Source organism: Rhipicephalus sanguineus, chromosome 1, assembly GCF_013339695.2.
Source record: "Rhipicephalus sanguineus isolate Rsan-2018 chromosome 1, BIME_Rsan_1.4, whole genome shotgun sequence".
NCBI lineage: Eukaryota > Metazoa > Arthropoda > Arachnida > Ixodida > Ixodidae > Rhipicephalus > Rhipicephalus sanguineus.
The window spans coordinates 196,197,690-196,224,769 of NC_051176.1; the positions used below are offsets into that span (position 1 = coordinate 196,197,690).

Below are 27,080 nucleotides of genomic sequence, written 5' to 3' on the forward strand. Positions count from 1 at the left end.
TGCGTAATGCGTAGGTTGTGGGTTCGGTTCTCCTTCGCGACAAGTTCTTTTTTCGTCTGGCAAAAAATAACTTCCCCCATGCTTTTCTTGGCTTCGTCTATCTGCGTACTGAAGAGACTTGACATTTTGCGCGCTTAGTAGAGGGTACCGTATACATACATGAAGTTACGATCAATATTTTTTCGCTCTTGTCGTCTCTAGCTTGAACCAAAAAAGAAAAAAAATAAATCATCTGGATCTCCGTGAAGACACACCACGACTCGAAGGGATAATGCAGTTTATTCTGCTTAGCATTCTCACGATTGTCGTGATAGCGAATACTTCCTTCACGGCACTGAATTTCTTGGTCGAGTATTAATGAAGACACACTTTCCCCTTAAATTGGGATTACCATACCACCCGCAAGAATAGATTTCATGTTCAGCAGAGCACACACGTGAAGCAAACTCATGTGCGACAACTCGCTCTGGAATGTGCGCAGAGATTGTTCCTGGAAAAGCTGGATACGTGCCGCCTGTAAATTTGGACTTCCCCGTCTTTCGTGAGGTGCAGAGCCTAACCCCAAAGCAGAGGAGAGACTACTACAGCGACCTGTTGAAGCAACACAAGCTTGCAGAAGAGTGAGTCTGTGTTCGTATAACCGTTCATGCTATACTGTTGATGTTTGGATAGTTTCTTACTCAAAGGCTCGAGACCGCTTTGGCTTCGCTCAAATTACGTAACGGTATTGGTGGCAAACTTAGGTGAACGTTCATTTATGCATTCAAGCAACGTAGAACTTTGAAAAAAGAGGAATTGGCGCATCCCACGCACAAGTAGGAATCCTGGTCTAAATTGTTCTAGGGGGCGGTCATTATCAGCACGAGAAATGAAAGTGAATATTTTGGTAATTAGGGAAGTTTTTCTAATTAACTATTGCAGGTAATTATTTTATGGCACATATACTAATTCACGAATTGTTGTCGGTGGCTTCTAGAGTCATATCCTCTTGGAACTAACTTTGACGATGACCCGTTTCGATATATGTCCCAAAAATTTCCTATCTAGCGCATTAGTGCTTTTTTTTTTACGTAACCGGAACATCATTGAAATATTACATTAGTTTTGACAGCGACTGTCAGAAAACTGTTGCTAGTTTCCAAATTTGTTTCAAGTGGATCTGCTTTGACAAATTGCTGGCTTCAGCTAGCGCATTGCAATATGCTGAAGTAGTTCGAAATTCGATCAGTTAAACTTTAGTCATCATGAAATGTTTCATTTTAATTTCCAGTCCAATTAGTCCAGGATGCTCACATATCAGGCAAGGCTACACATACCCGCTGGCCGAAGTTGTCTATTCGGGCACATGCCCAGTGAGCGCGCGTGCTTGCGTCCTAAAAATTATAAATATGTGGTTTTACGTGTCGAAATCACAATTTAATGACAAGGAACGCCGTAGTGAGGGACTCTAGATTCATTTTAGCCAGCTGGGGTTACCGCCACGGCCGGTATCTAAACCGGGCACTTTGCTCAGCAGCGCAAGTCCACGCCGCTGTGTTACTGCAGCGTGTGTGTGTGTGTGTGGGAGGGGGGGGGGGGGAGGGCATGAATAAACCGCTCTCCTTTTGAAGGATCACACAGGATGTGAATAAAGGGTTTTGGCCGAGCGTCGCTTTTACGGTCCGCTGCGCTCATATATCGCGCCCCGTTTAGGCGCCTGGCAAAGAGCTCCATTAATTTCAACATTTTGTCATAATCGTTTATCCCTAAGACACGAGCGACGCATGGACAGCTTGGCTGCATCAAGGTAAACGCATCGTCACGTCCTGTTCAATTCCTCACCAGCGGAGTCGGGGCGGCATTCTGATGCTAGCATGAGACTGAAGCTCCTTGTGCGAGCGCACTGCCGTTCATACATCAGCACTTGTTAAGGTGCATGCACAAGACGGGAAACTGAGGGGCAGAATTTTTGTCTGGCTCTGCCATGTGGAACCTCACTGATATTAAAGCCCAAGGAAAAAAACGCATATATTTGCATATGCAGTTTCAATTGCAGTGTAAAAATAAGCTAAAAGAGAATGACAGTGGTGCACGTGTGTCAGCAGAGCAGGTAGTAAACACCAGTATGGAGTGCGCTCTATTACCCAATTACTCCGTTCCTAGTATTTCAGATTGGAACACGTGTCTACTTCGTAAAATAAGAACGTTGTTCTAAAGGTTGGTCGCTTTAACGGCCCAACGCGACTCGGGCTATATGAGAGACGCCGTAATGGAGGTGTCCGGATAATTTAGACCACCTGGGGTTCTTGAAAGGGACCCTGCAACAATTTTCCAATTAATCATCAAATGACTTCATTGAAAGAGCCTATTTCCTCACGAATCGACTGCCGCAAAAAAATTTTAGAATCCATCAAGTACGAGCGGAGTTACAGGGATTTGTCACACGCTTTAAGCGCTTTCTCTCTCCTTTCGTACCAGCGAGCGCGCTGAAAGCTACGCAGGACGGGGGGGGGGGGGGGGGGGGGGGGGGGGGGGTGATGACAAGGGGGCAAGAAGATGCGTACGTTTGTCAGCGGGCGTCATGACTGAGCACTTTTTCTTCGAACACGCGGCTTACCTTTAGCGAGCGCGCGGGCACGTGGCGGCATCCGGCGGCGGCCGCGGTAACATATGCAGCTCACGATGCTCAAATCAGCCAATGGCCGTGGACTTTGGGTTAATGGCGCGGTCATTATCTGTCGAGGGAAGAGGGAACGACTTCTAGCTGACTTTGACAATTCATTGTGAATTCCAGGCCGCGTGCTGCGCTATAACGTTTGGCTCGCGTGTTCTCAGGAGCCTCGACTACGAATCGGCAGCGTTTTCTGACCATGCTGAAAAAAAGTGTTGCAGGGCCCCTTTAACGGGCACTGGCACTGCACAGTACACGGGCATCCATCGAAATGCGACCCGGCCGCGGCCGGCGGCGAAACCGCGTCTTTTCGGGTCAGCAGCCGAATACCACTGTGCCAACGCGGCGGCCTCTGTTGTACAGGTTTAGTACTGAATGACAAAAGCTCATACATAATTTGCTTTATTTCCAGAAACAATGCTGCCACGCACCGACATGGAGACTCGGAAGAAACCGAAGAGTCCACCATTTCAAATGTAAGCCACTTAGTGACATATCTAGTTTCGCGAAACCATGCCGATGTGCAACAAGAATGAAAGCTGGGCCCCGTGATGGTATAAATTCGTGCTCAAAGATGAGACAACGCAAAAAAAAAAAGCGGGGCGTAGCTTGCACTAGTGGCGCAAAGCTAAAGACAAAGCGGGGCTGATCGGCACCGAGCTGGTCCTGGCGTTTCGAGGTTACGCCAGTTTTGAATCGTCGATCTGCATGCGGCTGTTCCACGTCTCTGTAAAGCATATCAACGTGGCCCTCCGCAGCAGTTCGTCGTGGTTAACGTCCACGGCGTGGCTCTGCAGCAACCTCACGTTGAGCAAGGCCAACGTAAACTCGTGTCCTCCCATCCTGTCAAAGGCGCCTGGCAAGCTCGGCTAATCGTCTCGTCACGACTGGCGGAGCAGAGCGGTTGCGCGCAGTGTCGAGGCGGGTGGTCGGGACCAAGTGCAGGTGCGCCACAATGACGTTACGGCGCATGCGCAGTCGCGCGCAGCTGGCAGGAGCTCGCGGAGCCGTGTCTGGGCCACGGTGTAAGAATACAGTAAAACCTCGGTGATACGATCACGGCTCGTACGAATTTCGGGGTGATACGAATTTTTCTGTGGTCCTGGCCAAGGCCCATTAGCTTGCAATGTATTGGAGTACGGTTGTTGCGAAGCGATTAGCACTCCGCGGCGTTTGATACGAACGTACGCTAGCGCACAGGTACGAAGAGGTGCGGCCCGCGCTGTCGCGGAAGAGGATGCGGCAGTCACGCGCTGGCGCGGGCATGCGCGCTGCACGACCATCAACGGTGCTTCGCTGCCTCCGAGATAGTGCGCGCGAATATTGGAGGCCTTTAGGCGTCTTCGCGTTTGGGTTACAGATGACGTTGACGTCGCGCTTTTTTTTTCGACGCGTTGACGCGTGCTCCTGTGCTCGAGGCAGCAGCGTCTTTGTACTGTGTTAACATGTGCCTACCACGTCGAGTCCTATTAAAGGTGGACGAAGACCCCGAGAGACGAAGCGGACGGTCTTGGCGAAGGAGCTTGGCCTCCAGCTATCGTGTGCAAGCGCTTCTTAAGTCACTTTCGCCGCAGTACTTTGGTGTCATGCAAAAAAGCGTAGTAAGATTAGGAAGAGAGAGAGAGAGAGATACGAAAAGGAAAGGCGGGGAGGAAGGGGCTCCTAGCGGTCACGGGGCACAACACATCTGGTTCATTAATTACACAAGCGCGCATGCACCTTATATACGAGTACAAGTATGACCGTTGTCGTTTAAAAACTTTGCTTGCAATCATTCAGAGCTCTTCATCACGTCGCTGCGGCCCTGGAAAACACTGAATCAAAACGTATGCCAACTTTATTTTGTCGCATACTAATTTTCCATGTTTTCTGGTGATACGAATTTCAGATGATACGAATATTTTTTGTAACCCCGCGAGATTCGTATCACCGAGGTTTCACTGTATTCAGGTGTTGACACTGCGCGCGCCTAAGCGGCCAGAAAATGTTCGGTCGTCGGTCCGTTGAACGGTGCGCCATCTAGTGGCTTGAGGCGGAGTTGAGGCTCGCCGTGCCCTCTCCTGTTGCTCTCTCAATTTCGCCCCTCGACGCCGCTTGGCGGATGCACATTATCCAACAAAATGGCATAAAAAAATGCACGTTATCAGCAGCATGCGCGTTGCTATGGAAACGACTGCCCCGCTTTTCGTAGCGCCCTCCAAGACGGCGCCGATGAAACTGCAAATCATCTGATAAGAACCCGAACATTATCTGGACGCGCGTGGATTGCGGTTTCCCGTGCGTTGGGGGAAGAGTGTCATCACCCGAGTATATTCTTACACCGTGGTCTGGGCTCACGAAGCAGGCGCGAGGTACGCACAGCTGTGCCACCGGTTACTAGGCAACGCGCGGTGACGCTGCTGCGCGGAGTTTTTGTTCGCGACGGACGGACCAACGATCGACTTAAAGAGCTCCGCTGTTAAAATGGGGGCGTGGTAATGAAGTGCATTTTGGAAACAACCATCACGTCTAAATATTTTTTACCGAATTCGCCCTCATTTCGTGATCACGGCACCACCTAACCTCAGGCACCATGCCAGCATGTGAGATCGCGACGGAGGCTCAACACTGAACGTTCTTTGATGGAAAGTCAAGTTGATTATAAGCTCGTTCCGGACCCAAGCGCATTTTTCTTCGACTGCGAGACTGTTTTTTATAAACTAGTGTAGCTTTCCTCTCAGCTTCGCGCTACAAACAAGTGGATGTCGTTTTCTTCCCCTTTCACGAACTCTCTTCCACCTTGAAATTAATCGAGTCCGCCAGTATATAAGGCGTGCCTCATAATCATATCGTGTTTTTGGCACTAATAACACCACGAATTAGAATTGATTTGCCTTTCTCGTGTTCATACGACGTCTACCAGTCACTCAGTCGATTTTTCTTTTTTTTTTATTATGGAAGTGATTACAAGATCGTATACGTTAAACCCGTGTCAAGTCAGCTAATAAGGCATTGAACTTAGGTGGTTCAAGCAAACGAGTAGCCACCACTCAAGTTTACATAACTGAGCGAACAAATTTTTGTTAAACAAGCTCCTGTGCAAGCAACACGAACAAATATTTCACCTTCGAAAGCGAAATACATGCGGAAAAATAACGCTTACCTTGTCGCCTCTCTCCCCCCCTCCCTCTTTCTCATCAAGAAGTTGAGAGCCGTAATGCAAACGCAGCAGTGGTCAAGTGGCAGAGAATCCGCATACAATACGGCAGGTACTAGCTAGGTTCGATTCCCTCTGCTGCGGGGCGCCCACCATTTTTATTTTTCAATGGGAAGACAGGCATCTTGTACGTGCGCTCGTTGGTGTGGGTACTAATCTCTAAAACGTGGCCTCTCTCCGCTCTCTTCAGTCTTTCACTCTTTCTTCCTTCCTTCCTTTCTTCCTTCCGCTCCACCGCTGCGACATTTCGCCGTGCTCCCTTATGGGCTGCAAAAATGAGCGTCTTTCCTAACCTCAAGCCATTATCCGTTTTAATTCCCGTTTTAATGCCTGCTGCCTAAAAATTTCTGGGTCGCACAGCTGATGCGAAACAGAATTAAGGCGCTTACTTAGCACACCACGAGCATCAAGGGATTACCGAGAAGCGGTTTACACCTTATAGAAGCTATTATGATGTTGCGCTGCTGAGCTGGATGTCGCAAGTTCGGTCCCGGCCGCGGCACTTCTATGTGCGCCAAATGCAAGAACGTTCATGTTCTTAGATTTAGGTGCACGTTAAAAAATGTCAGCTGGTCAAAATTAATCCGGAGTCCCCCCGCTGCCTAATGTCTGATAATCTCACTTCGGCTTTGGCACATAAAACTTTTAATAAGGACATTACGATGCTGCATGAGGAAATATAGTGATGCAGGTGAACCGCAACGTGCCTACGGTTCCGCGCCAGTGGTGACGGTGCCATCATGACGAAATGCAGGGCATCGATACTTACGCCACATAACTCCGGTGACGCGCGCCAAAATAATCGTACGCTTCAGCCATCTGGGGTCAATCATTGAAAGATAATTACAAACGTCGTTCATTAAGCGTAGAACTGTGAAAAATGACTGCTTATCTAAAGCTGCCAATCAGAAACACTCGATTGGCGATGTGTTACCATATTTTATATTGAACACATTTTTAAATTAAGTTGCTGTTTTTAAAAAATTCAGGAGCCCTTGCCCTGTAGGGAAAATTGGGGCAAGCGAAGCTAGGCGTGTGCGCGCCTGACGTACTAACTTCTTTCTTTCTTTCTTTCTTTCTCTCTTTCTTTCTTTCTTTCTCTCTCTCTCTTTCTTTCTTTCTCTCTTTCTTTCTTTCTTTCTTTTTTTCTCTCTCTCTCTCTTTCTTTCTTTCTTTCTCTCTTTCTTTCTCTCTCTCTCTCTCTCTCTCTTTCTTTCTTTCTTTCTTTCTTTCTATCGCATTGCTCGCAATGCTCCCTCCCAAATGTTTCTTTCTTCCATGCCGGGAATTGCACCTCCATCCGCGTGTTTAGCAGCGCAACATTTCAGTTGCTGCAGGCAACTGCGACAGTCATGCGTTTATATCCAGGCAAGAATGAAGTGCGTGTGGCAACGCGAAATCACAGGTCACCTAGATAACCTTGATAAAACATCAGATTTCCTCATCGGGAGCGGCCGATCGCCAGCAAGCCCACGATCGAGAGAGCATCAATTATTGGAAAACGACGCAAATGAATTCGCATTTGACAAGCGCACCTTCGAAGGACTGTTTGTGTGCACCCGCGAACCATGTGGTGGCCTGGAACTCGTAGAAGCTTCGCTTTTAAAAAAAAGAAAAGAAAAAAAAGCAGCTTAGCCAGGATGATGTACTATACTATACACATGTGGCGTATTGAACGAAAGAAACGTATCGAGGTGCCCGCTTCTTTCCTTTTTTTTAAAGACATAACCATAAGAAGCCAACAGATAATGAATTAAGAAAACATACGGCGTGTTACAGATAGTTTTTAACTGAAGTGTGTTAACAAATGCTGCACTTAATTAAAAACCACAAATAGCACACCATATATACGCTGTCCTTGGATAACTGGACATGTAATGTGTGTGTTATCAAATATCAGCTATTTTTTAAATTATACTTGACATCTTCAAGACCCACCGTAACATACAGCTTAAAAGTTGAGTTTTCGGTTCCCTCTTCACGCAGCAGTCCTTCGAAGATCGCTCTGCATATTTTCTTAACCTTTCTTGCGCAAGAATGACGCGCACTTTTCACGACCTCCACCAGCTAATTTCGCTGAATACTCGGACCAGGCTTATGACCACTAAAAAAAAAAGGGGCGGTTCTTGAGTTACGAGCGAAGGTTTGTGGACCGTATTGCCTGCTAGAGGTTATTACCATCGCCGGTCCGCAAACCGCAAGTTGTGAAGTTGTGTGCGTCGTACTATATTTAGCAGCGGTTTGAGCGTGTGCGTGCGTGTTTTTTTGTAACTCTATGAGGCATCAACATTTCTCGAAATAAAAAGAAAACCCGATCCTTCGTTTCATACAAGGCGGTTGCTTTTGTAGAATTTTGCCATAATCGCTCGCTCTTGCAGCAGTGCCTACTGCAGCCATTCTTATACAAATACTCGGTCAGCCATCTTCATTGTTCATATTGATTCGAGGCTCGTGCAGAGTGGCAGTAAAAATAGCCATGTCGACCGCTTATTTGTGCAGATGTCGACAGCAAGCACGCCTACGGACTTAAGTCAAAGCAGCGCAGGTAAGCACCCTCTATATGCTCCAACGCAGCTTTCTCCTTGTTCGCGGCGTAGCCCTGAGAATTCCTAAACCAGACGCGTTTCTTAAAGGGACCCTGCAAAACATTTCCAGCATGGCCAGAAAACGCTGCCGATCGGTAGTCGAGGCTTCTGACAACACGCCAGCCAAACATTATAGCGCAGCAAATGGCCTGGAATTTACAATTAATTCTCAAATTCAGCTAGAAATCGCTCCCTCTTCTCTCTACAAATGATGCCATATACCCAAATCACGGCGCCATAAACCTCAAGTCCGCGGCCATTGGCTGATTTGAGCATCGTGAGCTGCATAGTAACCGTGGCCGCCGCGGTATGCCGCCACGTTCCCGCGCGCGCGCTCGCGATCACGCTGAAAGTAAGCCGCGCGTTCGAAGAAAAAATTAAAAGTGCTCAAGGTCAAGACGCCCGCTGACGAAGGGACGCATCTCCTTGCCCCCCTTGGCATCTCTCTCCCTGCGTAGCTTTCAGCGCGCTCGCTGGTACGAAAGGAGAGAAAGCGCTCAAAGCGTGCGGCAAATCCCTGTAACTCCACTCATACTTGACGGATTCTAAAACTTTTCCGGCAGTCACTTCGTGAGGCGATAAGCTCATTTAATGAAGCCATTGGACGATTATATGGAAAAGTGTTTCAGGGCCCTGTGAAAGGGACACATGTGACGCTGGATCAGCTTAGACTGATAAGGTATTCTTTGTGACACGTCTATTACTAGAAGAGAAACTTAAGGTCAATGTTTCATTTTCAACGCGAAAGCGTTGCTTGGTTAGGTTGGCGAAAACGCGCACTCGCCAGGCGTCCACAAAATCCGTGTCCATAAAGTACGTGACCTCTCACCGGAACTGATCGACGCCGGCGGACGCAGCAACTTGCAGCCACGTATTATGAAAGGGGGATCCCCGCAGCGGAAGAGCATGCAGACGGGGAAGTCCCGACTCGAAGGGAGCGCGCCATTGTCCGATGTATCAGTTGGCCGGGGTGTGTTCAGATAAGAACGTCGGCGCATGTCCGCGGACCCCCGTTTATTTCGCTGAAAAAAAAAAAATATTTTGCTGTTCCAGTCCACAGAGCCACGAAATCATTCCTAGTTGCGCGAAAAAAAATTTTGCCTTAGTCGAAAAAAAGTCGGAAGTCTCCACTCAGCAGAACTGCTTTTCGCGAATTGAACGAAAATGGGATTTTGACGAGGTCCTACAATGTAACTATTGTACCTGTGAGTCTCAATATTTTGCTTGGCATACTACAAGTAAGGTACCTTTACAAAATGTTGTCATCTAGCGGTTTTGTTGCCCGTACTTTATGAAAAAAAAATCGCAAATACGGCACATTTCTCAATGATGTTCTAGTTTCAGATTCTTTTGCTTCGCGTCTATGATACTCAGAATTTCCAAAATTTTCCAGAGTGTTTCCACACATTAGTTTAACAATTGTGTTAAATACGACTGCCGAGAATGCTGTCAAACTCAAACCAAAAGTGCATAAGTGAAGGCATGTCTAAAAATGCAATACCTTGAAATGGAATTGAAAAAAATAAAGGCATCTTCGATTTTCTTTAAACTCCTCGGAATTAAAGCCCAGTGCGTGCTGTAACGTAATCCGTAAAATTATGTTGCATTATTTTTGTGAGGTCGGAGTTACAAAGCCGCCAAAGTGTCCGAACTGACGTTCACGCGCAACCACTTAAATGAGCGAGCATGTAGCTATAGTTGCCATTGCCATGATTTTTTAGGTCTTAAGCATGTTCTCTCGTGTTCACAAAACATCATATTGACAGCAATAAGACGAACAGTTGCTTTATAGTGAAAATTTTTATGTATGCGGCTTACTGAGCTGTTTAATTTTATTGTCGTTTCGTTTTAATTTGTCGTTTCGTGAACACGAGAGTAGTACATATTTACAGCCTAGAAATAGCGGCGGTACAGGCTGTGCTTTTGTATCCCTATATAGCGCGCTGAAAACTAAAAAAAAAGATAATAAATAAGTAAAAGTAAACAGCTCAGTACACTTCAGAAATGTTGAAATCGCCACAGCGCATCAGCTTTCACGTCCGTCAGCCGTGTCGTCGACTGCCCGGCAGTCCTCTGCTGAGCAGTCTACGCGAGTGTTCATGCGCTTCTTGTACTCCCCTGCGATTTGTGGCTCAGCTACACAGCTCAAAGCGAGCATTCAGCGCTGTCTGAACAAGCTTAAGAGAAAGATTAGCTATAAGCGGAACTTTCGGAGTATAAAAGATTTGGATAACGCCTTGTTCGTGAGCTTTATGCCAGAAGAAACTCTCTCCGTCTTGGAAACAGTTTCAGCCTCTTCAGATTGTCGTAAAACGTACAGATGCGTCTGTGTCTGTCAAAAATTTTATTCCATATAAAAGGCTGCTGAGGAGCCAAACTTAGTCATTTGCTCAACAGAAATTTCTCTTCTGAAGATGGCGGTGAAGGGGAAAAGGTCATTTTTGGACGTCCTATACACCAGGCACTAGAAGGCGGAGATCGTGGGTGCCGTCTCCACAATACTTTCTGCGTGGACCCAGTCTTCCATGCCTCTCTCGCGTCCTGTGTGCATTAGCGCTGAATAAACTGTTGCACGCGAAATGCCGACTCGAGAGTGCATCTAGACGAACTTTTCCCGATAATTGCATTCGCCAGGAACAATACTACGACGCGTACAAACACGCATACGTAAAAATTTGCACTTTAAAGCAACTCTTCGTCTTTTTTTCTGTCAATTTGATGTTTTGTGAACACGAGAGAACAAACTTAAGACCTAAAAATCATGACAGTGGCAACTTATAGCTACATTAGCAGAACATACTTTTGGGCTAGTTGGTTATCCATGAATACTGAAAGAATAAGCGCTAAAATTGACGAACACGAAAAGGAGAACAGACAAAGGACTGGCGCCAGTCCTTTGTCTGATCTTCTTTTTGTGCTCGTCAATTTTAGCGCTTATTCTTTCAGTGTTTATAGCTACATGCTCGCTCATTTAAGTGGCTGCGCGTGAACGTCAATTTGGACACTTTGGTGGCTTTGTAAATCCAATCTCACAAAAATAATGCAACATATTTTTGCGCATTAAGTTAGAGCACGCACTGGGCTTTAATTCTGGCGAGTTTTAAAAAAAAAATGGACGATGGCTTTTTTTTTATTGCATTTCAAAGTATTGCATTTTTTAGAGACATGCCTTTACTTGTGCATTTTTTGTTTGCGTTTGACAGCATTCTCGGCAATCTTATTTAACACAATTTTTACGCTAATGTGTGGCAACACTCTGGAAATATTTTGAAATTCTGAGTATAGACGCGAAGCAAAAGGATCTGAAACTAGAGCATCATTGAGAAATGTACCGTATTTGCGATTTTTTTCCATAAAGTACGGGCAACAAAACTGCAAGATGACAACATTTTCTAAACATACGTTACTCGTAGTATGCCAAGAAAAATTGTGAGTCTCACAGCTACAACAGTTACTTTGTAGGACCTCGTCGAAGTCCCATTTTCGCGTAATTCGCAAAAAGCGGTTCTGCTGAGTGAGTGAGTGAGTGAGTGAGTGAGTGAGTGAGTGAGTGAGTGAGTGAGTGAGTGAGTGAGTGAGTGAGTGAGTGAGTGAGTGAGTGAGTGAGTGAGTGAGTGAGTGAGTGAGTGAGTGAGTGAGTGAGTGAGTGAGTGAGTGAGTGAGTGAGTGAGTGAGTGAGTGAGTGAGTGAGTGAGTGAGTGAGTGAGTGAGTGAGTGAGTGAGTGAGTGAGTGAGTGAGTGAGTGAGTGAGTGAGTGAGTGAGTGAGTGAGTGAGTGAGTGAGTGAGTGAGTGAGTGAGTGAGTGAGTGAGTGAGTGAGTGAGTGAGTGAGTGAGTGAGTGAGTGAGTGAGTGAGTGAGTGAGTGAGTGAGTGAGTGAGTGAGTGAGTGAGTGAGTGAGTGAGTGAGTGAGTGAGTGAGTGAGTGAGTGAGTGAGTGAGTGAGTGAGTGAGTGAGTGAGTGAGTGAGTGAGTGAGAAGAGAAATTAAGGGAACAGCGTGAACTGAAACGTGTATGCTCTGCACCCAAATCATCATACGAGAAGGGCTGGGAAATGCAGACATGGGGGACCTGCTCGGTAAATTAACGTTATGCAGTGGATATTGGTACATTGATGTGCTCGATAGCATCGTCAACGGAGCGGTTGTAAAGCTGCGGCACGTGGAGAAAGGCTTCCGCGGAGAAATAATCAGAATGTATCTCGAATTCCCACCGGGACCCGGGCACGTCGCACGCAGCAAGAGCAACGATGTAGACTCAACGAGCGGAACTATCTATAACACAAATGGCCTCTCGCATTGCCTCATTCTTTATATCACAGCTCGGAAGCATCGCTTTGTAGCCCCCCTTTCCCCTCTCCTCTTCTAACAACAGCCTAACCAAATGAAACGCTTTCGTGTTCTCATCTCATAAGAATATGCTTAAGGATCCTCTGCAACTTTTTATATTTTCGCGCCGTAACTTTAATTAGCACCTAAATGTCGATGTGACATAAATTTCAATGCCTTTTGCGTAGTTTGGCCACGTTGGCTTAATGAAATTTCTTGACACTTGCTATGTGAAGCCTCTACAGCTCCCTTAGAACACAATGTGATTCATTCTTCGTGCTAAAAATTATTTAGGACATAGCAGACGCCCTCAAAACTTGCGACGTCCTGGAAGTTGATGCGGCAACCAAAAGGCAGTGTAGCCACCTGTATTTTCGCTCTCTCGTTTATTAGGCGTCTTCTCATGGCAAGAGTGGTCATTTTGGTATTTTAATAGGGTAATTTATTAGAACGATAGAAATTTGTATTTGTTGTTGTTTTTCTCTTTTATGTCCATTTAAAGGGCCCCTCACCATGTATCAGCGTTGCAAACAAACGAGGCGCGTAGATCAGGCGGCAGCGACATGTTTGCGAAGTATGAAACGGCTCCATGGCCCGGAAACGGTCAAAATTTTAAGCAGATAGGGTTGCGCGTCCTTCTCCTGCGCTTTCTCGAGAAGGGCGCGCACTGCTTGGAGCGTCACTGACCATGGCACGTGACCTCGGTTCATCATCCAATGCGGAGCACGCTACGCTGACACTGTGAATGCGCCGCGAAGCAAAACAGAAAGCGAACCTTTTTTTTTTTTTTTAACTGAGCCTTGAGCTCGTCACGAGAGATAGAGAGCAACTTTATTGAGGTCCGTTACAGAGGGGAGAGTGTCCCCCGCGCCCACCCGGTTATTCCCACGTGGGGACCGACAGGTCTAGTCTGCCGGCCCTGTCGCGGGCGTATCGGACGGCCAGGATTTAGCATTTGCCGTCACGAGAACATGGCGCACCGTCTCGACTCCGCCTCTTGCGGACGCCAGCTGGGCTGACAGTGGCCATCTTCTCCTGGCGGCAGGGTAAGAGGACAGTCCAGTTTCTTCTAACTGATCTAATAGTGAACTTATTTGAAAAAGTTATTTCGCTGAAACGCTCCCAAGATACCACCCTACAACTTCCAGTGTTTACTTTGCAATGGAGCTTAGCGCGTTAAACCCCGGATTTTTTCTTACTGTGCACTGTTTGTTAAATCAACCATCGAGTGGATTCTACTAACGTTATTCTCATGTTCTGCTTTCTGCACTGATTCACGGACAGAGGATTTAGACTGCCAGATCGATGGGCCGCTACCTGTTACGCCTGGCCCGCCGGTGTCCGCAAACTTGAACACAGCGAACCTTGTGGCGTCCAACGTGCCGGAGTCTGCAAAAGAGCCGGTGCCCCACCTGCCCGCATCGGTGACCTTGCCGGCAGCGAAACAGCCGGAGCCCACGAACTCGCACGCACAGAACCAGCCGGAGCCCGAAAACTTGACATCGCCAGCAAATTCGCCGGGGCACAAAATGTCAGATCTCGCGAACTTGGCGCCACCAAACTTGCCGGAAATCGCAAATTTCCAAAAGCCGGTGAATAATCAGCAGCTTACGAAGCTACCCGAGCAAGCACAGCTGTCAGAGGCCGAGAAGCTGTCGGAACTCGATAACATGCAGACACCGGACAATACTCCACCCGGCAATCTGCTCTCGGAGCTTCCGGCGCCCGCGAAGGTGCCAGTGCCTGCGAAGTCTCAAGCGTCTGCGAACTTGCCAGTGGCGAACGAGCCAGAGCCCGCGCACAATTCGGCGCCCGCGAAACCGGTGGTGCCTGTTAAGGTTCAGCCACCTGTCAGCCTTGTGGCGACCGCAAATCTGACGAAACCCAGAAACGTGCCGACATCCAAAATGCCGGAACGTGCTAATCATCAGGTGCGCATGAGCCTGGCGGCGCCCGCAAGCATGCCGAAATCCGGGAACATGCCGGCAGCCAACATTAAGGCTCCCGCTAAACTCCAGGCGTGGATTAGCCTCGCGGCGCCCACAAACGTGTCGACACCTGAGATCACCTCAGCACCAGGTACTACGGCTCCCGCTAAGGTTCAAGCGCGCGTCAGCCTGGCGGCGCCCACAAAGAAGCCGAAACCTGGGAACATGACTCCAATCGTTAAAGCACCCGCTAAAATTCAGGCTCGCGTCAGCCTGGCGGCGCCCGCAAATCTACCGAAACCGGAAAACCTGCATGCAGCTAATATTAAATCGCGTTCTAAGCTTCAGACGCACATCATTTTGCCTGTGCCTAACCTGCAGAAGCCTGCCAACACGCCGGCACCCAGCATTTCGACGTCCCCAAGTGTTCCAGTCCTGAACATTAAAGAGACCCGGACACTCGGGGAACCCCGAGAGTTACTAACGCCGACTAAACTACTGAAGCCACCGGACACGCCAGCGCCGAACTTTTCATCACACTCTAAGGTTCAAACGCTTGAGAACACGCCCGCGAAGCTTCTGGTGCCCGCAAAGCCTTCGGCATCCGCGAACCTGCCAGCACAAAACCTTACAGAGCCCGGGAATCACCCGATACCCACAAAAATGCCGATACCCACCAACCTGTCGGCACCCAAACTTCCCGCGGTGACAAACATTCCAACCACCACGAACCTGTTGTTATCCGAAAAGCTTCCGGCGTCCGTGAACATGCAAGTGCAATTCATTCCAGAGAGCGAGAACTCTCCGGCGCTCGTGACCCTGCCGAAACCAGCACCCAACCTTCCGGTGACAAAGGACAGCACCAGTACCACGAACCTGCTGGCATCCGAAAAGCTTGAGACAACGAGCATGCAACCACTGAATATTTCAGAATCCGGAATCCTTCCAGTGACCGCGAACTCAATCGAGCCCGCGAACCTGTCCAAGCTCAGCACTGCGCCGAAGCCCGCCAACCTGCCGCCACACAACTTTCCGGCGTCCACGAAGTCTCCGTTTGCCACGGACCTACCGGCTTCCGAAAAGCTTCCAGCATCCATGGACACGCCAGTGCTGAACTTTCTAGAGTCCACAAACATTTCAGCATTAGCCAACCCTCCGAAGCACGAGAACTTTCCAGCACCTGCTGAACTTCTGGCGCACGTCAGCCTGGTGGCACCTGCGAGCAACATGTCATCACCCAGCTCTCCACCCTCCATAAATGCTTCGGTTTCCGTGAACCCGCCGACACCCATTCATCTGCCGCACGTGAACATTTTGGGGTCTACGAACATGCCGAGACACGCGAGCTTTCTGGCACCCAACTTTCCTATGACCACAAGCCACCCACCGAACCTGCACACGTCCGCGAGTGCAGCGGAGCCAATAAACCAGCCAGCAACGAGGGTGCAGGCGCCCGCCAAGCTCCCAGAGCCGTCGACGAATGACAACGTCGGGCAGCTAGCCCCACTGGCCCGTCCCCTTGACGCAGTCTGTTCGTGGGGGCAGCAGCAGTCACCAGATTTCGACACCTTCTATGACCCGTACACTAACGAGGTTGGTCCGGTGCTTCACAAATAAGCATCCTTCTCAGATACTAATTTAAAGAATACTTCGATAGGGCAATTTGTTGACTATAACAATGATGCGAAATGATTTATTTGGTGAAAGCAATTTTAGGTAAAGACTGTTGCTCCTCACGCGCACACACACAAACATGTGCTTGAATTCCCCTATACAACGAATCTAATTTGAATGCGCAAGCAAGGGTCCTGACTGTTGTCGGTAATGACGACTGAACAGCTTCACATGAAAAGGCATCTCCTCCACAAGCGTCATATGTAGTATGACTATGTGCATAAGCGTGCGCAGGGTTCCCCTTCAGGGGGGGGGGGGGGAGGGGGGGAAGGTTCGTCGCAGCGCCCCCCTCCTCCCAATTATATCAAATGTCTGGCGCTCACATTGCGCCCCTCCCCCCCCCCCCCTCGGGTCGCAGCGACCCGGTCAATGTGTGGGGCTGACTTTGCGTCCCCTCCTTCTTAGGTGAATAAAGGAGGCGGCCGCCCCCCCCCCTGCCCCGCTTGCGGCCTGAATGTCCAACGAGACGGAATGTACAACGCGACTGAATGTCCAATAGTGGACATTCAGTCTCGTTGGACATTCCGTCTCGGTTGGACATTCAGTCTCGTTGGACATTCCGTCTCGGTTGGACATTGAGTCTCGTTGGACACACAGTCTCGTTGGACATACAGTCTCGTTGGACATTCAGTCTCGGTTGGACATTCCGTCTCGTTGGACATTCCGTCCCGGTCACAAATTTCGCTTTTCCGTTTGGCAGTGTCTAGCGTTACGTCTACACGTAACGATAGGAGCCGTTGCAGTTACGTCTGGACGCCCCAGTGACACGGGCACACCACGGACGCTGGCACGGACGGGCGCGTGCCCCGAAGGGGTAGGCGCGCGGGCTAAACAGCGCGTGGCCGCGACAGCGGCCAGTAGCGCGTGACGGAGACCCTGCCAACCGGCCATTGAGCGTTAGCGAAATGGCCGCACTCGCGAAGCGAGGGCGAAGCCACGATTAGTTTCCCGCGCCCGAAGGGCGCAGAGGGCCTTCACTGAGCAACAGGAAAATAATGTACTCTATCTATCTTAACCCAATGAATGAGTTGTCTGAGAAATTTTAAGCTAGGGCGCGTTTATCCCATCTAAATTCGACATTCCGTCCCGTTGGACATTCAGTCTCGTTGGACATTCCGTCTCGGTTGGACGTTCCGTCTCGGTTGGACATTCCGTCTCGTTGGACATTCAGGCTCTGAATCCCCCCTCCTCCCCCGTGCGCAGGCCTATGACTATGTGTCCGTGTTGTGTCCATCGTAATGCGAACCACTTCACGTATGTGCGCCCGCATGCGGAGTTCACCATAATACAGGGGCGGAATTCACAAAGTTTTTCGCTTGTAAGTGATCTTTGTTAGCCAGCCGGCTTCACTAATGATATGGCCAGCATCAAGACTGGCTGCAATTTTCGACATTGGCTGAAACGAGCATTTCTAGCGCAAGACATTTTTGACGATACGGACCCGCTTTCTTTTTTTTTCTTTTTTGACTTGGCTACATTGTCCCATTTATCGACAACAATCTGTGCCAACGTTTTCGCTTATCTTTAATGACAATTACAGCCGCCATTATCCCACAGCAGCCGCACACAAGCGTGGCGGTAGTAGTGGCGGCAAGGGAGGTAAACTGAAGCCATTTCAGGTTACATAAATCCGGACAAGTGAGAAGTCCATATAAAATGGAGGCTTGAAATGTGGTGGACAGTGTAAAAACTGATTCTGCTGGAGACACCGTTTCGACAAGGGGACTTGCCTTCTTTGTTTCCTTTTGTTCGACCATTGTCATCACTTTAGACAAGTCATTTCACCTTATATGAGGCCGCCAAAAAAAAAAGTGTTAAGGGCAGCATACTGCGAACAAGTGTTTCCTTTTTAGGCAAACTGAGGGTTGTTTTTGTGAAGGCCACCGCGGCCACATTTATTAAAGAGAGTACATACGGTCAGCACAACGCAAGACTATTCCGTTCTTTTCTATTCTGAGCAGGGCTGGGCAGTATCGCGATACAAGAGTATCGCGATAGTATTTCAGAGATACTTTTGAGTATCTATATTTCTGTATCGAGATACATTTGAAAAATGTATTTGTATCTCAGTAGTGAAATACTTTTACGATGTATCGCTTGTATCGCGATACAATGCAGAACACGGGTATCTCGTTACATTTTCTTTTTGTCGAAAATGAGTTGACGCGTGTTTCCAAGGGGGTATGACGTTTCTTTTTTTTCATTTGTTTTGCGCCAATACAAGCAAAGGCGTGCCGCCGGTCGCCGACAGAAAGGGCGGCGATGGTTTCCCCTCAAGCACAGAATGGCCCATGTGGTAAAGCGCGCGACGCCGCAGACGGCAGAATCGCGGAGGCAGTATTGTCGGCCTCTGCCGACGAAAGTCGATGTCTCTCAAGGCCGGTGCAGCTCGCCTAGTTTTTTTCGGGTGGCAAACCATTACTTCGTGACCCCCCACGCGGATACCGCCTTGGAACAGAGGCTTTGCAATGCTTAATAGTATACGTTGTTGGGCTAGTTGGTTCACAATCTTCAAAATTGGCTGGCGCGAAAATCGACAAGGACTGAGAAGGAACACTGATGTACAGGACAGGCGCTACTCGCAACGAAGCTTCGCGTCCGTTCTGTTCTCAAAGCGGCGGCACTTCTAAAAGCAGTTCTCATAGTCGCGGCGGAAGTGACTAAAAATGGCTATCTTCGTCGCGCTTTCAGCCACCTCTCCAGCGTGTCAGGGTGCGTTCCTTATAGATCACAAGTGTGAAACGGTCTTTTGTGGTACCAGGCTCCCCCACCACCGGAGGCGGCTTCGCCTGTTGCGGCTTACTGAAATGGGTGCTGGTAGCTTTGCTGGTGGTGACACCTTTATTGAAGAGTGACCCTTTCGGCCCAGGCGACGAGTGCTTGCTGTAGTTTCTGATGGGGCGCTCTGAGCAGCTGTCCCTGATTCCACGTCTGTTTAGAGAGCTTGCAAGAGCGACTTGGGAGGGCTTACACGTTACTCATTCACCCCGAAAGAACGTGATTTTAGGAAGCCAATTTTCGGATTGTGCAGTTTCGACATACTGGGCTCTATTGCGAGTATGTAATTATGACCGGCCTATATGGGCAGCGGAATCCTCAGTCGTCTGACCCGGCGCCGACCGGGCCAGACGGCTGAGGATTCCGAAGATGGGGACAGACTTGGGCTTCTGAGCGGTCAGATCAACCCACGTGAGGGAGGAAGTGTTTCGGTATCTGGATGGCCCGAGAAGAGATGTCGCCACGCTCCAGGGCTATCCGGCTATGAAGGCGGCATTTATTTACTGCAACACGAATTTGTGCCCGTCTGCACAGCTAGATAGACTTTTTTCTTTCGCGAGTCTTGTGCTGAGGCCGAATCGACGCTGTCTAGAAGACAGCCTGCTTCAGAAGCTCACACAGCAACCTACTCAGCAAAGCCGATCTTATGTGCAAAGTAAATGTATACTTATTCTCAATTCACTGTTGTTCATTAGTGATTTGCTTAAACTGTGCTATTTCTAGCATAGCTCATTTAGTTGTCACCAAGCATGCCGATTTCGGTGCCCAATGCTTGATACTGTTGCCGTGAAATAGTGTACTTTTTTATTGCGATTGATATCTGTTATTATGTCATTATTACTACTTATGTACTTTGTAAGCCCCCCCCCCCCCCCTCTGTGATGTCTTAATGGTGCTGAGGGTACTGTAATAAACGAATAAACTAAAAGTTTCAATGTACTGCAACTTTAATTACACCATTATGCTGCACCTCTAAATGTCTTAGCGGAGTAGGAGCATCATTGAAATAAAAAAGAACTATTCTAGTATCTGTATTGCTGTATCTGTATTCCGGAATACTTTTTTCGTCATATTGCAAAAGTATCTCCGAAATATCCCGTTACGCTAAAGTCAAATGTATCTCAGTATCTGTTCCATGTATTTCGATACCTGTATTCCGGAATACTTTTCCGAGTATCTCTGCCCAGCCCTGATTCTGAGTTTACCGTTTGCCCTCCGCGACTGACAGAAACCCTTCAGGTCATGCCCGTCGCGCTTGTCTGTCGCGTAATGTTACAAAAACCGCGAAACTGCCCTATCTCAATATGACATGTGCAAGCTGCTTATACACAGTTACGTCGAAAAGACTGAATTATTTGCAGCCTCCTGAGCCTTTAGTTGTTCGATGTTGGCAAAACATTTTCGGCAGCGCCCACTCGCCGTGTCACGCGACGTTACAATATTGTGGAAACTCACCACGTCAAAGTGACTTGCAGACACTTAACAACGTTTTTTACAGCGAAAGCTGTTATGAGATCATTTGACCGGCCGTTTTTGGCGCCGTAGTTGTCCGCCGTCGCCGCTGGTGTCCGTAACCAGTATCGCTCGAAATAAGAAAAAAAAACTGAAATCAGAAAAAAATTCCAGGATGGAACGAGGTTCGAACCTGGGACCTCTGCGTGGGAGCCCAGTATTCAACCTCTGAGCCATGCCGGTGCTTGAAACTGCTTTGCAAAAAGGTGCTACACAGGCTTCATGTCGGGAAGGAACCACATTAGCATATGCAATATAGCGTGGTAGAAGAGTAAAATACGCACCAAGCGTCGCACAACGCGAATTCTGTAACCAGGCGTCGCACAATGCGAATTGCGCAACGAGTAGGTTGTTGAATGCTTCCAACCCATTACAAAGGGCTCTGCCATAATTCTTCATCGTCATCAGGCACAGCATCAACAAAGTGCGCATAATGCCTTACATGCGTTTAGCAGGTACCAACGCTCTCCGTAGAATGACGAAAAATGGCACAGTGCCTGCTGCCCTACTTCTCAAAAATTACAATGATTTATAGCGTAGTGGGTTCCTCGCAAGTGCACTTGTAATGGTTGCCAAGGAAGCCCATAAGCGCATGATCCACTTCCTCAGGGTCTCAGTAAAATTACAATGATTTATAGCGTAGTGGGTTCCTCGCAAGTGTATTGGTTGCCAAGGAAGCCCATAAGCGCATGATCCATTTCCTGGGGGTCTCAGTAAAGTTCTTCGCCACCCACCCCTTGTCTCTCTCCCACGTCAACGTATGTTATACAGCATGACGGGAGAGGGAAATAGCGACCGGGCGTCGTCCAATGCAAATTACATAACTGGTGGGCCGTTTAAAGATTCCAACCCATTACAAAGGGCTGAGCCATAATTCTTCATCGTCATCAGTCGTCGCGTCAACAAAGTGCACATAATGCCTTACAGACGTGTAACTAGTGCCTCGCTTCTCCGCAGAATGACGAATAATGGCTTAGTAGGTGCTTCCCAACTTCACAAAAATTGTGATCTATGGCGTAGTGGGTACCTTTCTAGTGTACTTGTATTGTAGCCCCAAGAGAGCTTAACGGGTTCTAGAAACGCCGCTCTTCCAGCTTTCGCTGTGATTGTGCTGCGGTTTCAGCGCAGGCCTGGCGGTTTCTTTTTGTTTGTTTTTTTTTTATTAGTCCGACAGTGCCCCGTGTATACCGTGAGAAATCGAAGTTGCTGCCCGCCGATCCTTTTGACACCGGCTACTTGTAGCTGCTAGCGAGGATAGATTTGTTTGCACATAATAAATATTTTGTATGGCAGATAACACTGTCTACCCGTTTCTAGACGTATTCGACAGTAAATTAAAATAAATTTTCCGGTTTTGCATGACAAACCACAAAACACAGGCATCTTTGCATTTTGCCCCCATCGAAATGCAGCCACAGTGGTTAGGGTTCGAACCCATTTCTTTTACAGCGAAAGCTATGAGATCACAACAGCCGATTTTGGTGTAACCGCTATCGCGCGAAATTAGCAAGAAATGTTCAGGATCGGATGGGATTCGATCCCGGGCGCCCTGCGTGGCAGTCAATATATTTTACCACAAAGCCACGCCGGTGCTTCAAATTCCTTCGCAAGAACACCGAAGGCGATCTTTCAACGAATCGCAATCATCAAGGCATTCAAGATGGCGAAATAAGCAAATCTTGTCGTAGCAGGGAGGGCTATTCGTAACCAATAAAGAAATTAAAAAGTACAAGACAAGCCTTTGATTGAACTTAGAAAAAGTTGCGGGTCCCTGCCCAAGTTTGCGTCGGCGGTAAGATACATTTGTAGCGGTGAAAGAGCAAGACCGCAGGTCCAGCGAGAAACAAGCAGGCTCCGCAACCACAGCTCGCGATCAGCGCTCGCGCCTTTTCACCAAGAGATGATCCCACTGGTGAATGCCTTGCTCTTTCACCGCTACACATTTGACATCCGACAGCACGGAATATTTTATGTTATATAGCATCCGCGATGGTGCGCAGAGCCGCAAGGACTGCGACAAGCCTCACGGTCCACCCGCGACGGCCGTTCTCGGTACTGTCTTCCTTTTCGTCGGCACCTGCCACGGTGGTATAGTGGTTATGGTGCTCGACTGCTGACCCGCAGGTCGCAAATGTAAACACATAACGAAAGGCAAATGCAATGTGTATTTCTCAATCGCTGTAGTATTCCTTGTTTATTTATTGTTTGCATGTATATCGTTGTATATTCTATACGTTGTCTTGTTGTACCTGCCCGAAGTGCCTCACGAAGAGTGGGCCAAGTCAGGAGACACACTCCCCTTTTGCCCCCTTCGTGGGCATTTTGTGAAAATGCCCAAATAAATGAAATAAATGGAATTAAATGAAACATATACCGAAGGTAGGGCCAGTTTGCTGCAACGATTCACTTTACCGCTTCCATTTTTATCATCCATCAATTATAACTAGTAATAACTAGGGGTGTGCGAATATTCGAAAGTTTCGAATATTCGTCGCATATTACATTCGAAATATTCGTATTCGATTCGAATATCGTGTATTCGAAAACTTTCGAATATGCGATAACTTCGAATATTCGAAAAATCCGAATATGCGATTCGATTATCATGCATAAAATAACTCGTCTTCCACATTTCTGCTGCGTTCGTATAGCTAAAAACGTTGCCGAGAGGAGCGATAAACATCGTGAGTACACGGAAGCACGATATCTGCCTGCGACGAGCGCCCCTTACGTATGATTTATTGCTGGTGCATCTCCGACATGCAGCGCTGTAACCGTACATGTAACCGTACATTTTCAATATTATGCGGCCGTAACGTGCCGCACTACCACTCGTTCACTATGCGGGATCACTTCTGAAGAAAGACAGTGACCCATGTGACTGGTGGCGGACTGTAGGCACCTTCAGATACCCCAGTCTGGCAAAGCTTTGCCCCATGTACCTCCCTATACCAGCCACTTCTGTTCCAAGCGAGCGCTCCTTTTCACTGGCAAGGGGGGGGGGGTGTCTGATCATGTGGAGCAACTCATATTTCTTCATGATAACATCTAGTCATTACTTTCATTGTGCCGTGATATTTGCTTGCGCTTTGATGTGCATTGTGATAGCCTGGACATTGTGTTCTGGAGCTAGCAGTGTATGTTTTGTTGCCAGTCAGGCTGTTAATGTTTGTTTGTTTTTTCAAATAGCTACATGTTAAATAAAATATCGTTACTGTGGAGGCATTTTTCCTTTGATATTCGATATTCGATTCGATATTCGGAGGTGGATATTCGTATTCGATTCGTATTCGAAAAATTTGATATTCGCACACCTCTAGTAATAACAGGGACACAGCACTGCTCAGACCAATTGACGAAACTCGAAAACGAATAGCTTTCAAATAGAACTGTTACATTATCTGCGCAGGCGCCTTCTTACGCGTTTTAATTTTTCAAATGTGCGAGTCTGTAGCCCTTTCAGTCACGGTGTGCACAATTGTACACAAGTCGCATCACGCACCGCGTGTTTCTTCAAATGACCTGAAACTTAGGGTGCACATTCGTGCAGGCTTCCTGAGTGGACAACTAGCGCTTATTTAACTTCATTATGCTGTATATTGCTGCAGATGATCACTTTGATAGAGACACTACCATGTTCGACGATCGTTCGACGTGCGACGTTCCAGGACCAACGTCAAGAGTATTTTTTTTTCTTCGCTCGAAAAGCATGAAACCAAAAAACAAACTGTGCATGCATTTTGGGCCTAATAGTTGATTCCTTTTATGCAAGGATTGAAGCTGACTGATTACAGAATAATTAGATATTTAATTAACGCTAATTAACATTGATTACTGTAACTCACACAAAACAACACATTCCTTCATTTTATTTCTTGGAATGTAATACTGAGTGCCTTGAAATCATGCCATGGAAATTTGATGTATTTGCAGACAGTGCATCATAATTCGTGACTGAAAGGGGTAGTCTCTCGTGGTGCGAGCTCACCTCTGTCCATATGTTAAATGAAATGAACCTGTTCATATACAATGTTCCAGAACAAGGCGTGGGCTTTAACAGACGCCGCACTGGGGTGCTCTAGATTAATTTTGACCACCTGCAGTTATTTAACTAGCACCTAAATCTGAATACAGCATTGATGTCCTTTGTCCTCATCAGAAAGCCGCGCATTAGCTAACCAATCCGCCGCAGCTTGGGCCTTCGCGAGGTGTCCCCAAATGCGACCACGTACACCAAAGCCAGACAGAAGCTACGCGCCTGAGAGTTGAAGCACTCAATAGGTGCGGTGCGGCACTCTGTCGAACAATGAACCATGCCGAGCGGCTCCACAGACAAACCTCGTTTCCCGCATGCATGACCCAATTTGTTTAGATGCATATGGCGCACGAATTCGACTTCTTTGAATGCTGCGCGCCGGCCTAATACAAGCAAGCATGACCTCGTATACCCGTCTGCCGTCCTCCACTGCCCTTTCTGTCGAGCAACACCTCCGTTGAAACACTCGTGGGACGTTGCGTCAGGCTCAGGCGGCTAGAGTAACATTATTTGCCCATATCACTAAGCTTAGAAGCCTCTCACTCGAAGAGTGAACCGCAGATTGCCAATTTGTGTTATATATATATATATATAGGAAAGGAGATGATTTTTAAGGGCTCGTTTTATATTTGTTAGACACAATATTAATGAGAACTAACAGAAAATAACGCCAAGGAAAGTATTGGGAGTGTTATCTGTAGTATTTAGAATATAAAATGTGAAGAAAGTAAAGTGGACGAAAAGATGACTTGCCGCCGGCAGGGACCGAACCGGCGACCTTCGAATCACGCGTCCGATGCTCTACCACTGAGCTGTGCGCGCGATTTCCAAAACTACGATTTCTTTATACGGGCACGCCGTAGAAGAATCCGGATTATTTATTAAATCCTGACCACCAGGGTTTCTATAATGCGCACCCAATCACTCGATACATGTTTTTTTTTTTTTTTTGCATTTCACGCCTCCGAAAAAAAATGCTCCGCCGCGGCATAGGCTATAGGGTCACTGGTACCTTTATCATGCGTGCTGCGTAACAGTGTTGCGTTCTCCTAGTCAAAAAGGTTACAGCGGTTACACTTTAAGCATCGCAAACGCCTGTCGTTGATATATGTGGCCCACCATGCAAAGCCGCCGAGGAACTCACAGATAGTTCCGTACCTCTCCTTTTTCTGCAAAACAAGGATCGCGTTTGCCGCCGCATGAGCGACGATATCGTCGAGAAAATAAATTACCGGTCTAACATGGCTGCGCCGGCCAGCCAAAGTGCATGCGTGTTCTCGCGCGGAAGCGGCTCATCTGTGTGAATAAGTTCGATAACAACCAGGCTCTTTCGCTGTCCTATCTACTCCAGGACCTCTCGAGCTTATTGGCTTCGTGGAATAAGGAGACGCAATGCACGTCTTCTTATTCCATGAAGCATGCACCAACTAGCCCAACAACAAGCTTTTACTGAGCTCCACGAAAAGTCGAACAACTATGTGCAGAGTGCCTTGCGCTGTCTACTTCTTCTCATCCCGTGTTATGCGCTGCCCTTCATTATTTTTTCTCTTCGTCACGAAACCAAGATCATCGATCGGCGATTAGTCGGTCGGCAAAAGGCGGAGCGCTAATTCCGGCATAAACAACGTCTAACGCCATTGTGACGACCAGTGTCACATCAGCGACCGCGTCTTATGAGCATTGCCATCGGCAATTGCATCTCAATTGCGCGAGCACTCCGCGTGAGCCTACAAAGCCTGCACGCGTGAAAGAGATGCGTGTGTACGCAACACCGTTGATACACAATTGACCTGACTGACGTGCGATGGCATGTCCTGGAGCTCTTTGGCCATCACATGGGCCTTGGCGCCATTATAACCACCACACATCATCATGACCTGCGATGATGGAATGCTTTGCCCAGTAGACTGGGTGTTTCAAGAAAAGTGTATGAAAATCCTGCAAATAAGGGAGCTGCGATAACGCTCTAACTTGGGCATTACTTTTTAACGAATCTTTTATAACTCACAGATTTCGGCATCGTATGAAAAACTCGGCGCCGGCGAGCGTACAGAAACGTGGCCCTCGAATGTGCGCCGGTCGCATGCTTATTTGTATACGCGCCCTTTTCCAACAAACTGATGATCTCTCAATCGTAGGCGTGTCGGCGATCAGCCGTTTCTGATATGGCAATCTGATCTTTTTAATGCGAAGCATTTCTTATTAGCGAACCAAAGACACATCCATCCATCCGTCCGTCCGTCCGCCCATCCATCCATCCATCCATCCATCCATCCATCCATCCATCCATCCATCCGGCCATCTATCTATCTAGCCGCCTACGTCTAGGCGTTCTCGTGGTATATACCGTAACTTGGTATATACCGAAACTGGAAATTGGCACAGGACTTCAGTG

At 47.9% G+C, this 27,080-nt stretch overlaps 1 protein-coding gene across 1 annotated transcript in view; it reads left to right on the forward strand.

Moving 5' to 3' along the window:
* LOC119405007 (proteoglycan 4) overlaps positions 1 to 27,080 on the forward strand; it is a 50,812-nt gene that overhangs the window by 20,546 nt on the left and 3,186 nt on the right. The window contains exons 6-9 of the mRNA XM_049418611.1: positions 482 to 620; positions 3,063 to 3,126; positions 8,346 to 8,391; positions 14,042 to 16,278. Of these exons, the coding sequence (XP_049274568.1) occupies positions 482 to 620; positions 3,063 to 3,126; positions 8,346 to 8,391; positions 14,042 to 16,278 (2,486 nt within the window). The remainder of the gene's footprint in view (positions 1 to 481; positions 621 to 3,062; positions 3,127 to 8,345; positions 8,392 to 14,041; positions 16,279 to 27,080) is intronic.